Source organism: Geospiza fortis, unplaced genomic scaffold (genome assembly GCF_000277835.1).
Source record: "Geospiza fortis unplaced genomic scaffold, GeoFor_1.0 scaffold515, whole genome shotgun sequence".
In the NCBI taxonomy this organism is placed as follows: Eukaryota; Metazoa; Chordata; class Aves; order Passeriformes; family Thraupidae; genus Geospiza; species Geospiza fortis.
Window position 1 is genome coordinate 1 of NW_005054638.1, and position 13602 is coordinate 13602.

General features: G+C 41.4%; 1 protein-coding gene across 2 annotated transcripts in view; it reads right to left on the bottom strand.

Annotated features, from left to right (window-relative positions):
- Positions 1-1670: 1670 nt before the first annotated feature.
- PLPPR1 (phospholipid phosphatase related 1) overlaps positions 1671-13602 on the bottom strand; it is a 68278-nt gene continuing 56346 nt past the window's right edge. The window contains exons 5-8 of one of the 2 annotated variants that reach the window (XM_005430466.2): positions 12239-12489; positions 6573-6749; positions 4529-4660; positions 1671-3227 (exon numbers count right to left, since the gene is read on the bottom strand). In XM_005430466.2, coding sequence (XP_005430523.1) covers positions 3195-3227; positions 4529-4660; positions 6573-6749; positions 12239-12489 — 593 coding nt within the window. In that variant the 3' untranslated portion in view covers positions 1671-3194. The remainder of the gene's footprint in view (positions 3228-4528; positions 4661-6572; positions 6750-12238; positions 12490-13602) is intronic. The other variant, XM_031064822.1, reaches the window with a different exon arrangement.

Sequence of the window (13602 nt, forward strand, 5' to 3'; positions counted from 1 at the left end):
GTGCTGCAGGGCAGCAGCAGAGCCCTCCGGTTGGGGTGAGAGCTGTGAATTTCAGTTCACTGAAATCACTCTGTAATGGTGAAGTCTCCAACAGCACTATAAAATCAGCTGCTGTTGAGGCATCCTGTTGAATTCTCCAATGTCTGTTAAGGGCCCTGTTTTTTAAGTTCTTTGGGTGTTAGTTTGTCTTCCCATCTAAGTGATGATGCAGGTCTGGTTTTAATCAGAGGAGGCAAGTGGTGAAGTCAGGAGGACAAGAAAATAAAGTCTGAGAAATGCATAGTACTTCATGAGTGTTTTCTATAAAACAAGTTGTTTACAATGAGGTTGAGAGCCTGTGTGATCTTTCCGGGAATAGTCCAGAAATGTCCTGGTTATACCACTCCAAGCCTTGAACCCTTGCTCCCCTGTTTTTTTTTTCAGTGTGCAGGTGCACAAAGCACACTCAGGCACTGCTGCTTTTGTGTGTTACAGTGCTCAGTTTCTTAACTGAGCAAACTTCTCAAGTGCTGCTTTCTTTTCAGAAGCTGTGAAGAAATTTAAGAAATGCTTTCTTTTCTCCTTTTGAGTCTTGGAGAATTACAGAATGGTGTCAGTGTGCACCTACGTGTGTGTCTGCGGGGTGAACTGGGGTGAGTGCCCTGGGGATGTTTCACTGATCACCATGGAAAGCTGAATGTTCACAAATCCCTCCCCTGTAGCTTATGGGAAAGCACAGTGTGACAAATGGCTAACTGTCATCTTGTTGGCTTCAGAGGCTGTTTGGGAGCAGTGAATTGGAAGTTACTTTTTAATGAAATTATCTCCTTCCATCAAAACCAGAGATAGCTGCACCTTGTTTCATCTTTAACACTATCTGAGAAAACGCTTCCAGTTGTAGTTGCACTTTGTGCTCATTCCCCTTTCTGTATCTCTCCCAGGATGTAACTTTGATAGCTCATGTAATGTGATCAGAACAGAGTGAAAAACTGGACTGGGAACTGGGACAGGCAAGAAAGGAGCTCAGCAGCAGCTTGCCTCGTGTTTTGCTGTGTGTGAGTTGAGTCAAACTGCCATTTCCCTGATCTCAGACATACCAGTCTCTCGGAGGTGCAGACCTCGTGCTTCCATCAGCACAGGAAGTACAAGGGAAGAGGATCACACGTGGGTGTTTGAGATGCAAAACATTTAACCGCTTGCAACAAACTGAAGAAGCAGAAATCTGAAATGACATCAAAGTCTTGCACACAGCACCTGTGCCATGGAAGGGCAAGACTTCTAGATGCCTAATCACTTTATCTTCGGGCTTTTAAAAGTTTGTCACTTCAGTTGAATTGAATTATAAATAAATAAATAAATAGAAGCCCTGCCCATGCATCTTTCTTTGTTTTAGGCCGGAGCAGTAGTGAAGATCAGAAGAAAGTGTGAAAAAGCCAGCTTGGTGGGGTATTTCTTAATAAAATGACTCAGAACAGATTTTTCCCTTTGGAATTTTGATTACAGCTGCAGTGAGGAACCCAGAACACTTAGCAAAGGCTCCTCATGGCCACAGAAAGCATGGCCCCAGTCTGATCCTTATATTCCTAAGCTAGAAGCAGACATCAGTAGAGTCAGAAGAAGGAAGAAACACCACATGACCAGACACAGACATTCCAAGTTTTCTTTGTGTCATAGGCAAATGAAAGACTGGCTCATGTTGCTTTTTTAATATTTTTTTTTTGCTTCTGTTTTGGAAAAAATATACAAAAAAAAAAAAGCCAAGAAGAACCAACATGGAAATGTGAGGTAAACATTCCAGTAAAAGTACAGAGGCTCCATTCTTTATAGGAGACACACAGCAGTTATCACCATGCTAGAAGAATGAGATGCAGGAAAATCCTAGAAACAGTGAAAAATCATTTAATGAAGCCTTTGCCCTAGTTCTAACCATTGTAAATGGGCTTTTTTTTGTTGTTCTTCCCATCCCCAACCCGCACTTAGTTGTCTTTATAATGCTTAGACAAAGTTGTTAAATTGTAATATAGCAGTTTTGATATAAATTCTGTATGGCAGAATTTACCAAAAAATGCAGACTGCTACTACAAACTCAGCTTCTTTCTTTCTGTCTGTCTTTCTTTCTTTCTGTCTTTTCTTGTCTTTCCTTTTTTTTCTTTTTTCTTGGCTTGTCAAAGCCCCTTAGGAAAAGAAACATATTTTGGGCAGCAAAACTGGCTTCTTGGCTATGCCAATTTGAATGCCAAGGAATGCCACCCTGGTGAAGGAGTGGTGCCACTTTTCCTTTGCACCAGTGTCACTAGTTACCCCACAAATCTATGATGAAATGATGAAACACTTAAAGCGCAGCCTCGGCCCCACAGTGGTGGCTGTATATCCCCATAGTCAATTCCTGAAGCCAGGTTTCACTGGGAGCTTTAGCTGGGCCTCGGGGACGAATGAGGATCTAGGGAGATGATATAGTCAGCTCACATGCTATCAGCTACTACTATAAATTTTGACGTCCAGTCTGTCTGTGCTGCAGACCAAGGATGTTGTTTTAGTCATTCTTCAATAACTGGCACAATCACCCACACCAGAACAATCAGGCTTTGATTCAGTGAGGTGCTTAAGGACATGCTTCTAGTCTGGGAACTGGGTGGAAAGTGAAGTCCATTAACTCCCAGGGAACACTTAAGTAGCTCACTGAATCAAGGATGGATTTTTGTTTCTTGTTGATGGTATCATTCAGGTTAGATTCCTGATCACTGTTATTTTGATATTAATTAAATGTATGCAATTACTTCAGATCCATGCTGAGTTTACTCAGATAAGAATCTGGCCCAGCACTTCTTATGGTAAGAAAAGGTAAAAGTGAATTTTCTTTCCCCCCAAGATATATAAATTCAAAACTGAGAAGAAAAAAAATTGTGTACAAATATCACATAACAACATCAACAATTCCATAGATGTAGTTCCTCAGTGCACACTTTAAACAAGAAAAGGGTGTTTTTTTTGTTCTTTTTCTGTTTTGCTTTTAAAGTCTGGCATAATAATATTAAAGCTGACAAAAAATCAGGGCAAGCTACATCACTTCCTCATACAAAAAAAGTACAAAACATTAGCCTCTAACTAGACATAACATAATACTGGTCATCACAGTTAGACATTTAGTAACTGTGTGTCTTGGAGTATTTTACTGGAGGGTAGTAAAAAATAGGTTCGGCTGCTGATCTTCCATCTCAGGTTACTTCAGTCATAGAGGCAGAGTGATTCTGCAAAGAGGAAAAGGCAAACACATGAATGTTTGTATACAGCAGTCTGGCACTGGCATACCCTACTAGTGTGGAAAAACCCTCACTCATAAGAAAAAGCAGTGGGAAAAACCCTCATTCATAAAACCTGCATTGTAGATGTATGGTCAATAATTATAATTTAAGAAAATTACCTTGTTGATTTCTGGTGGACATCAACAGCTAAAGTTCACTCCTTACCTGCACTTTACAGTCCAGTAGCTATAAACAGATGACTGGACAAAATGTTTCTCACAGGTCATGAATATTTTCACCTGCTCAGCCCTTCTGTCTACACAACACAATGTGGATATATAAGTAGCACTTAATTTCTGGACTATAAACCCATCAGGAGAACATCTAATGCACACAGTTCTGCAGATTTAGTGGAAAGTCTTCCGGTAAATCCTTGCCTAATCAAAATTTACTCTTCAATTAAGCAAAGTATTTCTAGACATTAGAGACAGTATTTTTCCCATTTTTTTTAAAAAATTCCTCTTTTCAGTTTATTTCACAAAGAGTTTAACAAAAGTCACTACTGATCTTGCCACACATCATGTGTGACAGGCCATCTAATAAAGAAAGTACAATTTAAAGACCAAATAAATTACACCAGTGTATTTCAGATAACTCATCAACTACAGTTTATCCTTCCTAGAATTTCTGGCAGCTTCCATTTACTTGTCTGTTTTCAAAGGACTGGGTATGATGCAGTTATGCCAACACAAGCCGTTTAAATTTAGTAGTTTTAACAGAAACACTATTAATGTTGATATTCCCACTAGCTATTTTTTGCAGGCTTGAAAGAATGCTATAATGTTTCTTCTGATGAATTAGAGATAGAAAAAAGTATATGATTTCTTCCTATTCTAGAAGATACTGAACAGTAATAAGGATAAAAAACCTAATCTCTGTAATATTTTTGAGGACAGACTAGTTTATCTTCAGGAGAGAGTAAATCCTTCATAATCCCAAAAAGTTTTCTGGAATGTAAATAGGCAGAATTATTTTTACTTTTCTCTCAGTTTTCTATTCTTCTAAGTAAAAGTTTGTGAGGCATGTGAAATCCTACTTCTTTAGCTATGGACGTGTGGGGGCAGAAGATCTACAGTGTTTGATAGTTTCAGGGATAAATGCCTCAAAACAAACTCTGCTGTGATGCAGATTCAGTCTGTTCAATGGGCTTGAAATGAGGCATGTGTGGTCAGGTAAAAAACTACTTTTTTACTCTGATGCAAGAGAAAATATCCTTGGTGATGGTCTGGATAGGATATTTACAGTACCTGTGCACTCAGTGTCTCCAGAGGACTTTCCACCCTGGGAAAAGCCATTAGTGGCATTCCTCGCGGGTCTTCAGGCTTCGGTTTAGAGGGAGCTGCATGACTGCCCTTAAAGTTATGGACAACACATATCCCCTGTGCAATACAGGAAAAAACCAGAGTGGGGTCAGTGTTTTCCCTCCACAGGAAAAACCTGGAGGGGGAATGAATTACCATGTGGGGCACAACTGAAAGAATTTAACCTGGGTTTGCGTTCAAGGCATCATCTATGTCAGCCTTGGGCTGCAGTGTGGTCACTGGCACAGCTGGGCATGATGGACTGCCTTGGTGATGAACCGTTCTCAGCCTTTTTACATTTCACACTGGCCACAGCAGAGACCCCCATGTATGCCTGATCATCCCAGAACCACTGACTACCCAAATGATGCCCTTTACTGGCCAAATACTCCCTTCAGACTCTGACTTTGTCATTTCCAAACAGTGAACACAGCTCTGTGGATGGTTGAACCTCCCTCACATCTGGATGACACCATTTAGCACCATTCCTGCATGCTTCCAGCACCACTGCTGTGGTGTTTATCCCACAAATCCCTCCCTTATGCATGACCAGAGTCGCAGCACCCACATGGTGATGGTGATGCCAGTAAGAGCAACCATGCACAGCAGTGGGGAGCTTGAGGACATGGAAAAAAGAAGGTACACAGGAGTTGACATGTTTGCTGATGGAGTGATTTCTTGCTGGCTGTTCCCCTTCACTGCCGTAGACCTGAGCAAGAAGCAGGCTGCAGCCTGGGTGGGTCCTGTGCCAGCAGGATCTGTGCCAGGGATCTGACAGCACCCTTCTGGGGAGACCCCTTCCACCACTCTGAAATTCAGCTTGTGACACTTGCAGGGTGCCAGAAAGTCTGCAAGGCCAAAATACAGCTGGGGACAGGCTATCACTGCCAGCGACAGGTACTGGGAGCACAGACACTGTCCTGGCCTGATAGATGGGGCAGCTGCCTCTTAAATTGCATGGGTGAGATTTAAGCTGCCTTTCCCAGCAGGAACCAGACAAATTATTCACATTAAAGTCAAGGAGATTCAGGTCAGAGGCTGTAGACATCTTTTTATCTGAAATGAGTGCAGGAATAAATGACGCTTGAAGGTTTGTTGATGCTTTTTCAAGTACAGAATAGAAAAAAAAATCAGTGACAGGACAATCGAGATTTAAGGGATCTTTGAAACCTAATCCCTCCTGATTACAGGGATAAAGTGTCTGTTGCTATGCGGTGGATAGTTTTGAAGCATATTTTGATTAAATGGAACCAGGCACATTTCTTGGCAGTAGTGAGAGTGACCTGGACTGCTTGCTGTGTGAGTAAATCCTCAGCATGAGACATCTCACCAAACAAAACATGTAAACCACACAGCCCACAGGAGAGCCAGTTACACTCCGAGTCTGGAGAGATGATCTTCCTAGATTCTGTGGGAAGGCCTTTGATATATTTTACTATGTTTGTGAAGGGGCAACAATTTCAGCTTGTCTCTAGAAGCTGCAAAGGGAGGTAGTTTTATCTCCAAGGGAATTTATCCTGACCTTCCTTTCTATTGCACTTCTTTTATGGTCTGGAACAAAATGGAGAACCAGGATCACAGCTCAGAGCCCCAGAAACACCCTGTACCTCTCATTTTTGCCAAATACAAGGCACACAGAGGGGTTTTGCAACACAGAGAAGGAGTCTCAAGCACACCTTTTGATATTGAAGTCTACACCACCTTTTGCAGCATTTTCCAGGACACATCAAGTAAGAACATGGAGAGTAATTCAGATGATTGAAATATATAAAATGTAGAAATGCTACCAAATGCATACCAATTAGTATAAACCTGATTTCATATTAGGATTTTCATTGATAATACTTTGAATTAGATGGGGCTATAATTAGATCTTGCAGGCTAGAAGTGATTACAATATTTTGGGGTTTTTTTTTGTTTTTTTTTTTCACTGTGGTGAAAAACCCCAAAAAAATATTTAAAGGGAACACAGAACGACTGATGGACTTACCAGAAACAAGGCTACAGCACTCCCCAGGATGAAGCCTGCAATCACATCCGAACAGTGGTTTCGATACTCAGACACTCGATTTAGCCCAGTGAGGAAGGCAGCACACAGGGTTCCCAGACACAGCACGGGCTTGGCTAGCCTGCTACTCTTTGTTTTAATTGTGCTTGTGATGTACATCTGTAGGAAAGGACAAACCAAAAATAAAAAGGGGTCCCACCAGAAATGCATCTTTCTTTCCCACCTGGACAAATCCTAAATCATCAAAGATGTGACAAACCCCCTGTCTCATTAAAAAAAAAAAAACCAAAAACAAAACGGCACTGGAAAATGGAGGAAGATGTTTCAGGTAATTTACATACTGGACCTTTTCTGAGCAGTTATGCACAGGCTCAGCTTTACTGATTTTTGCAAGCACCAGTTCATATGGTGGCAAACACGCACTCTGAATGCACACAGCCAAATGTTGCCAAGGGACTCAGGAGTTCATGCTTACACTCTTGCAGAAACTGTAATGTGCAGAAGATGGAGTGCTTAGAACCTGTATGAGCTAACTGCTCCAGTTTCCTAGATAGTTTTAAGTTTAAGAAACAGAGAACACTGAGAGAAACCATTCCAGCCATTTCCCCTGCAAGATGAAAGGAAACACACAGTATGAAAGATATTTCTTTCAAAACAAAGTTGATTTTGAGAATGCAATTCCAGAGCAAGGAGTTTCACTGTTTCCAAATATTTTTTAACGAGCCCCACATGATTCTGGGAGTTTATTGGGAATTTTCTTAATACATTCTGACCAAAAGTAAAAACATGTGGCTCACAGTTAGCAGCCTGTCATTAGTGCCAGAGCCACAAAATAACAAAGATGAAGCAAACTGAGCCTGATGGGAAAGCAATTCATTAAAATCCTTTTCAGACAACAAGTATGTAAGCCCACGTGATTTCCCAAGCTTTACTAATTTGAGATGTTGCTGCTTGCTTTGTTTCTCACACCTGAACCTGACTGCAGCAGATGCCTTTTGACAGCTAACAGTGAGCACTAGGCGGCAACCTTGCCCCAGTCTTGGCTGGCAGGTTAAGCTGCGCCTATCACCAAAACTCACATTAAGGTTCTTTGGAAACCACAGGAAAAAAAATCAAATCACTGCCACTGCGTGAATAATTACCACCCACCCTTTCACCCTATGCACTCCTTCTACTCAATTCAATCGAGCAATAGGGAGCCAGATTGCTTTCCTGCTCCCCACCGAAGCACCACTGCTGCTTGCAGCGTCCCAAGGAAAACCCATCACCTCTTTAAAGTAAGAATGCAGTCCTGCTGTGCCAGCTGTGAACCACAGCTGCAGGGAACAACCCACACGTGCTTGTCTCCTTACAGGTGTGAGATGAAGCTGGATATTTGGGTTACCCACATGGGAGGGCTCTCTTTGTCACAGATGGGAAGTATCTGTAATTGGAGTTTCACACGTCTCGGCAATAAAATGTAAACTTGTAGTAAAAAGAACATTTTTAGCAAGGACGGTAATCAACGATGCGAACAGATTGCTGAGGGAAATCTGTTAAACCCTCGTGACGAGGGTTTGAAACAAGACAAACTCTTTTCCCAGCAGGTGGGTTCCAGTTCATCCCGAAGTCACATGCTATGTTCAGAAATAACTGGGAGAGCTTCTCTGCTCTGATCACACTTCCCAATCACTGCAGCTTGATCTTTATTGTCCAGGCCCAAAAGCCAAGATTTTTTTTAGTATTCCCACAGTGTTTACCCACACTTAGAGCATGGTTTCAGAGCTCTGTGCAAGAGACCAAAATCTCAGTCAAAACCACTTACATTTGGTTTCCTACACAGAGCAATTTTTTTTTTAAATTTCCCACAATGCCATCCATAGAGTAAATTTATTTACTAAACTCTAAATGTTGAAACCAGAGAGGAGGAAAGACATTAATATAAAATCATGTCTAGAACATATTAAAAAAAAAAACTACACACGATTTAAGTATAAAATTTGTCAGTTCAGCTTTTTTGCTGTGATCTTATCAGTAGACTCAAGCAATGTCTTTAGCAATATGCAGTGTGTGATAGCAGCATTTATCCCATGTGATTCCTCTCCCATCTTTTTCAGAGAGACAAAATCATAGATAAGGAGAGGTTTTTGTCTGCAAGTTTAAAATAGACATATGCATTTTTTATGTATATGCAAATATATGCAGGTATTTAGAGCACATTATATCTTTAATGAGAAAGGAAGAGTGGAAGAAATCTGTCTTGTCCCTTCAGTAGAAAGTGAGATTTGTGACAGTGTATTTTCCTTAGGGAATTAAAAATTTCATACCAGTATTACAAAGTCTATGTCCTAGAAGTTTTATGGCCAATGTTTTCTTTTGCCATAGAGATTCCTGCAGTAAAAGAGAAGCAGAGCCTTTGACAACAATGCTCAGTGCAGCTGCTCATGGTGCCAAGGCCTTGAATTGATCAGGGTTGCAGCAGGTATTTGCTGTAGTGTCCTCTGCTATTCAGCATTTCCAAAACTTGGAGGCTTCATGTCTAGGAGCAGAGACCCAGAGAAGCTGACTTTAGTCATGGGGTGGATTGTGGTGGCTGCACTATGAGCTGAGAAATGCTTATTAAGCCTCGGCCCTGACAAACTGCACCTGGACTAAGCCCATGTTGAGAGTGTCAGAGACACTGTCTGTTCCCAAGATCTAACAGGTGTCTGACAAGCACCTGTTTTTTAATGAACAGCCTTGGCAACTTATTTTTCTTGTCTGAATAACAACCCAAGTGATTGTTATCATATTTTTCTTAAACAAACCTTCAAAGGAAATTACTGGCTGAATTTGTGGCTATGACGGAAAATTCCCACTCTCTTGAGTCATCTAAACAAGGCCCAAAGTGAGATCTTTTTCTGCTCTTGACTCCCAGAAGATAAGAGGGTAATGTGTATGTCTCTAACACTGATAAATGGACGGCCGTGGAGCCAGCCAAGGTCTGTTGGAAATTACAGGCAAGAATTGTTTGGGAATAACCAAAGATTGTTGCTATTAACACGGCCATGAGAAATATCAAGTTTTGGCTGGAGAAGAGGGGCCAGAGATTGGCATTTTTCTGTGACAAACAACCACAACATAGCACAGGAAATGGACATGGACTACAGGGTGGGATTAAAACTACCCAAGACCCCTGAAGCCCTCCACCCATTTCCAGAAAGACTGGCAGAATGGACTGCACATGATAATAAATTAACAGAGAAAGTGAGAAACACATCTTTGGGGTGAGGAAACCTGCCCATAAAGAGGCATCCTTCCAAGCCCAGGCAGTGCCCCCAGGACCCTGGACATCTCATGGGCTCGGCAGGTGGATTGATGCTGAAACCAGGATTGACATCCTATCAGCTGGATTCATGCTGGAACCAGGAATGGTGATCTCTTTTTCTAACCATTTCTTTTTAATCGGAAAAGAACTTAAATTCACGTGAGTGCATAGCAGCTTGCACTAGGTACAGTGACTGCCATCTCTTCCTGGGAGGCTGATAAAACTTCTTTAGATGACATTCTTATTTTTTTATAAGTGTGGAAGCCAGGGCTGCCAGCACTTTTCTCTTTCCTCGACTTTAGGCAGACAAGATTCATTTCCACCTGCAGAGATCACAGAAGTGATGCTTTGGGTTTTCCTCAACTTCTTTAGAGGGTGACAAAGAAAAGTCTAGTTGATTAAATATAAACCCCAGATTATAAAAAAACAAAAACAAACACCAAAACCCCACAAAGCCAAACCAGTCACAGTGGGAGTGTTTTCAGTAGCAGAGTAATGAACAAGTGAGACACCTGCACAGGATATTTGAGGTGCAGTGAAGGGAGAAGACTGCCAGACCTCATAAGACATTTTATAAAACGAGAACCATTCTCCAGCCTCCTTATGTTGTACCTGTTCTATTTTTCTTGCTCCATGGTTCAGTTCTTCAGCTTTATGCAAAACACGACTATTACTAAGCAAATAACCTGTGTTTTATGTTCAGTAGGCCATATTATTATGCATATTAGAATCAGCAAGAGACTTCTCAAAAATCTGTGCACAGCACAGTTATTAAGCAAAGCTGGATACGAACAATGAATTTCCTGTGTAATGCTCATGTTATTCCCAGCTGACAGACAAAGAAAAGACAAGAAAACACATTTTTAGTTCTAAAAGGTGACTTCTGGCAGAGAACTGGGCTGAAATTGGACTGTGGGCTGAAATGCTTTAACGTCAAACTTCCATGACCTTATGGCTCAGAAGGAGTTCAATGTCCTGGCTCTATCTGACATCTTCCAATGTGAGAAGTGCCGGCCCATAAGATACTCCTGGAAAACTAGAGCTCAGAAATACTAAACTACTTGGGGCTTAGGCTCAGGAAGAAAAACGTTACCCTTCAGCTGTAGAAGTCAGCCTGTTGTAGAAAATTTGCCCTCCTAGGAAACAAAGGAGGCTGGGCAGGGGAAAGTCCATGAAAGGATGTAATTAGCTTAGGACAGAACCAGGACCAAGCCCGACCCTGGAAATTCCACCTAAGAGTTTATGATGGTGCAAACAGCTGCCAGAACCATGCTTAGTATATTGTGGGCTGTATTTCACACAGGGTTGCACATTGTTCAGAAGTAATGTGCACAAAATGTTACAGGCTTTCCAAACATTTCCCAACAAATCCTGATCAAAGGAGTTACAGTTTTATTTCCCCATCATTATTCACACAACATGCAGTGCCAACAGATGGATATTGAAACAGCAGTGGGTGGACTCTTAATTCTAGAAGTAATAATGTGGTGTTTCATTTATCTGCTACCAGGAGCACTGGGCAAAATACTCAGTAAATACCCTGTCTTTAATAACTTTAAGGCTTTTCTTGCATACTTACAACCAACAGACAGACTCTGACACTACTCGGACTCAAGCTATAGGGAGAGAAAAGACCTAGGTTAATGCATTTTGAGATCAGAACCAGGTTAAGTCTTTGGATCTTTGTGGCAAAACCACCAAGGTTTTCTGCTTTGTTAGTAAGATTCTTGGATTAGTTTTTAAAAATCACAGAAACTTTAACCAGAGAACTCAAAGGAGCAGTTGATCTGTTTCATCAGACTTCATAATTTCCTTCCTGTCTGCATGGCAGTGTCACCTTGTCAGTGTGTCAGCTGGGGTCCATTTCTCTGTGATAACAACAAAATTCTGACTTTTATTAGAACCCTCGTTGCAATGTGAGTTCAGGTCCTAAACAAGAGAAGCAAAATTCAGCCTAAGTTCAGACCTCTATTGAAAGGGCAAAATTTAAATTTCAAATGTTCAACAACGCATGGCATGTGAACAAATGTAGCAACCCAGAAGCTGTTTAAGGATCAGCTTCATTTTAATGCTCATGAGACAAGGGCAGGGAGAAGAGAAAATTGAATTAGAAGATCAGCAGCAAAGACAAGTTTAGGACCTCATGCCTCCACATGCAGTGCCTCAAAATCAATGAGCACTTCATTTACTTATACAAGCATTGGTAAAATGGAGACAGAAGGGGATCTTGCCCTAGTGATAAAGAAAAAAGCTGGCCCCAAAACAACCCTCTTTATTTCGAAAAATCCATTGTAAGAAAAATGCCCCATCTAGAAAATACAGAAACCTCTCATGCAAGCCAGCAGTCATCACTGGCACCCACCGTGGCATATAAAGCTGAGTAGATGCTCAGAGCAGCATGTTTGGATGGAAAGGATCTCCTGGCCTTCTCAATCACCTCCACATCCCCCGTGCAGATGTTGCCATTGTTGATGAACTGGTGGTGGGCCCTGCAGTCGTTCCCAGTGTAGTTGGGTTTGCAGACGGTCAGGAAGTACGGAGCCAAGTTCCCAGTCACAACCTGGCCAGCATTTACAAAGATGTCAGTGGCAAAAAGTCCAAATGCAAACACTCCTGTGAGGAAAGGTTAAAAATAGTGATTATTCAAGCAGGTTCAGACAATGTCACTACACCTACGAGGGAGAAACATAATGAGAGTAGTGTCATGTACTTACAACAAGTCTGTGACAAAAAATGGGATCTCTGCACCTGAAAGAGCAGTGTAGTGCTGAGACACAATACTTCTCTTATCTAACGTAACTACGTAGGATTAAGTACCTTTTGGATTTTGACTATTTGCCACCTTTATGGTGAAAATTTACAATCCTGACTTAGCAATATTTGGCATGTACTTTTGGAAGCAACCCAATGCTTTCTTTGCTCTGGAAGACAGATGCAATTCAGCTCATGTCACCAGGAGCACATAACCTGTGAGATGAAGTATTCACTTGAATGCAGGAACTTTTCCAGGGTTGTGAAGCATCTCTTGATCAATACTGCAGTTGTCACATCCTTCACTGACTTCCCTTGTGTTATCAATACCTGCTACAGCTGCTATGAACATATGAGGATCTTTCAGATGCATGCTATGCCTACATACCAAAGGTACAGAACAGCAGGTTTGCAAAATTACCAAACCCAAATGTTCTGAAAGATTAAATCAGGTCTCCTCTTCCCCTTCTCATCACTAAGGTTGATTAAAGGTTGTTCTATGTTCTAAAAACATAGAGCAAATAAATACTGACTTCTGATGTAGGGATATTGAGGGTCATGCAGTTTTGCTTTCTCTCCTCTGTAGCTCTGTAAGCAAAAGTCATTAAATTATCTGAGATTGTTTTGTATTTAAATATGACCAAGAGCTGGAGCTCGAGGGAAATAATCTTAGGAAAGCTGTGATAAAATCTTAAGAGCTGGCACCACCATGATTGTAACATCTTCACTGCTTATCTATACTGAGTTTAAAAAAACCCAACAGATTAAAAGGCTGCTCTAGTCTGAGACACAAAAAATATGAGGGACTCAAAATAATGCAGCATCTAGCTACAGTAACAGACAATTAAACTGTAACTAAAATGCACATGTTGTACAAGTGTTGAGTGGGGTTTGCCTGTGCCAGTCAGTTAGAGAGATGGTTTGGTGTCGCTGTGGCACAGATCCCTTGCTGGGGTACTGATGGGAACAGCCCTT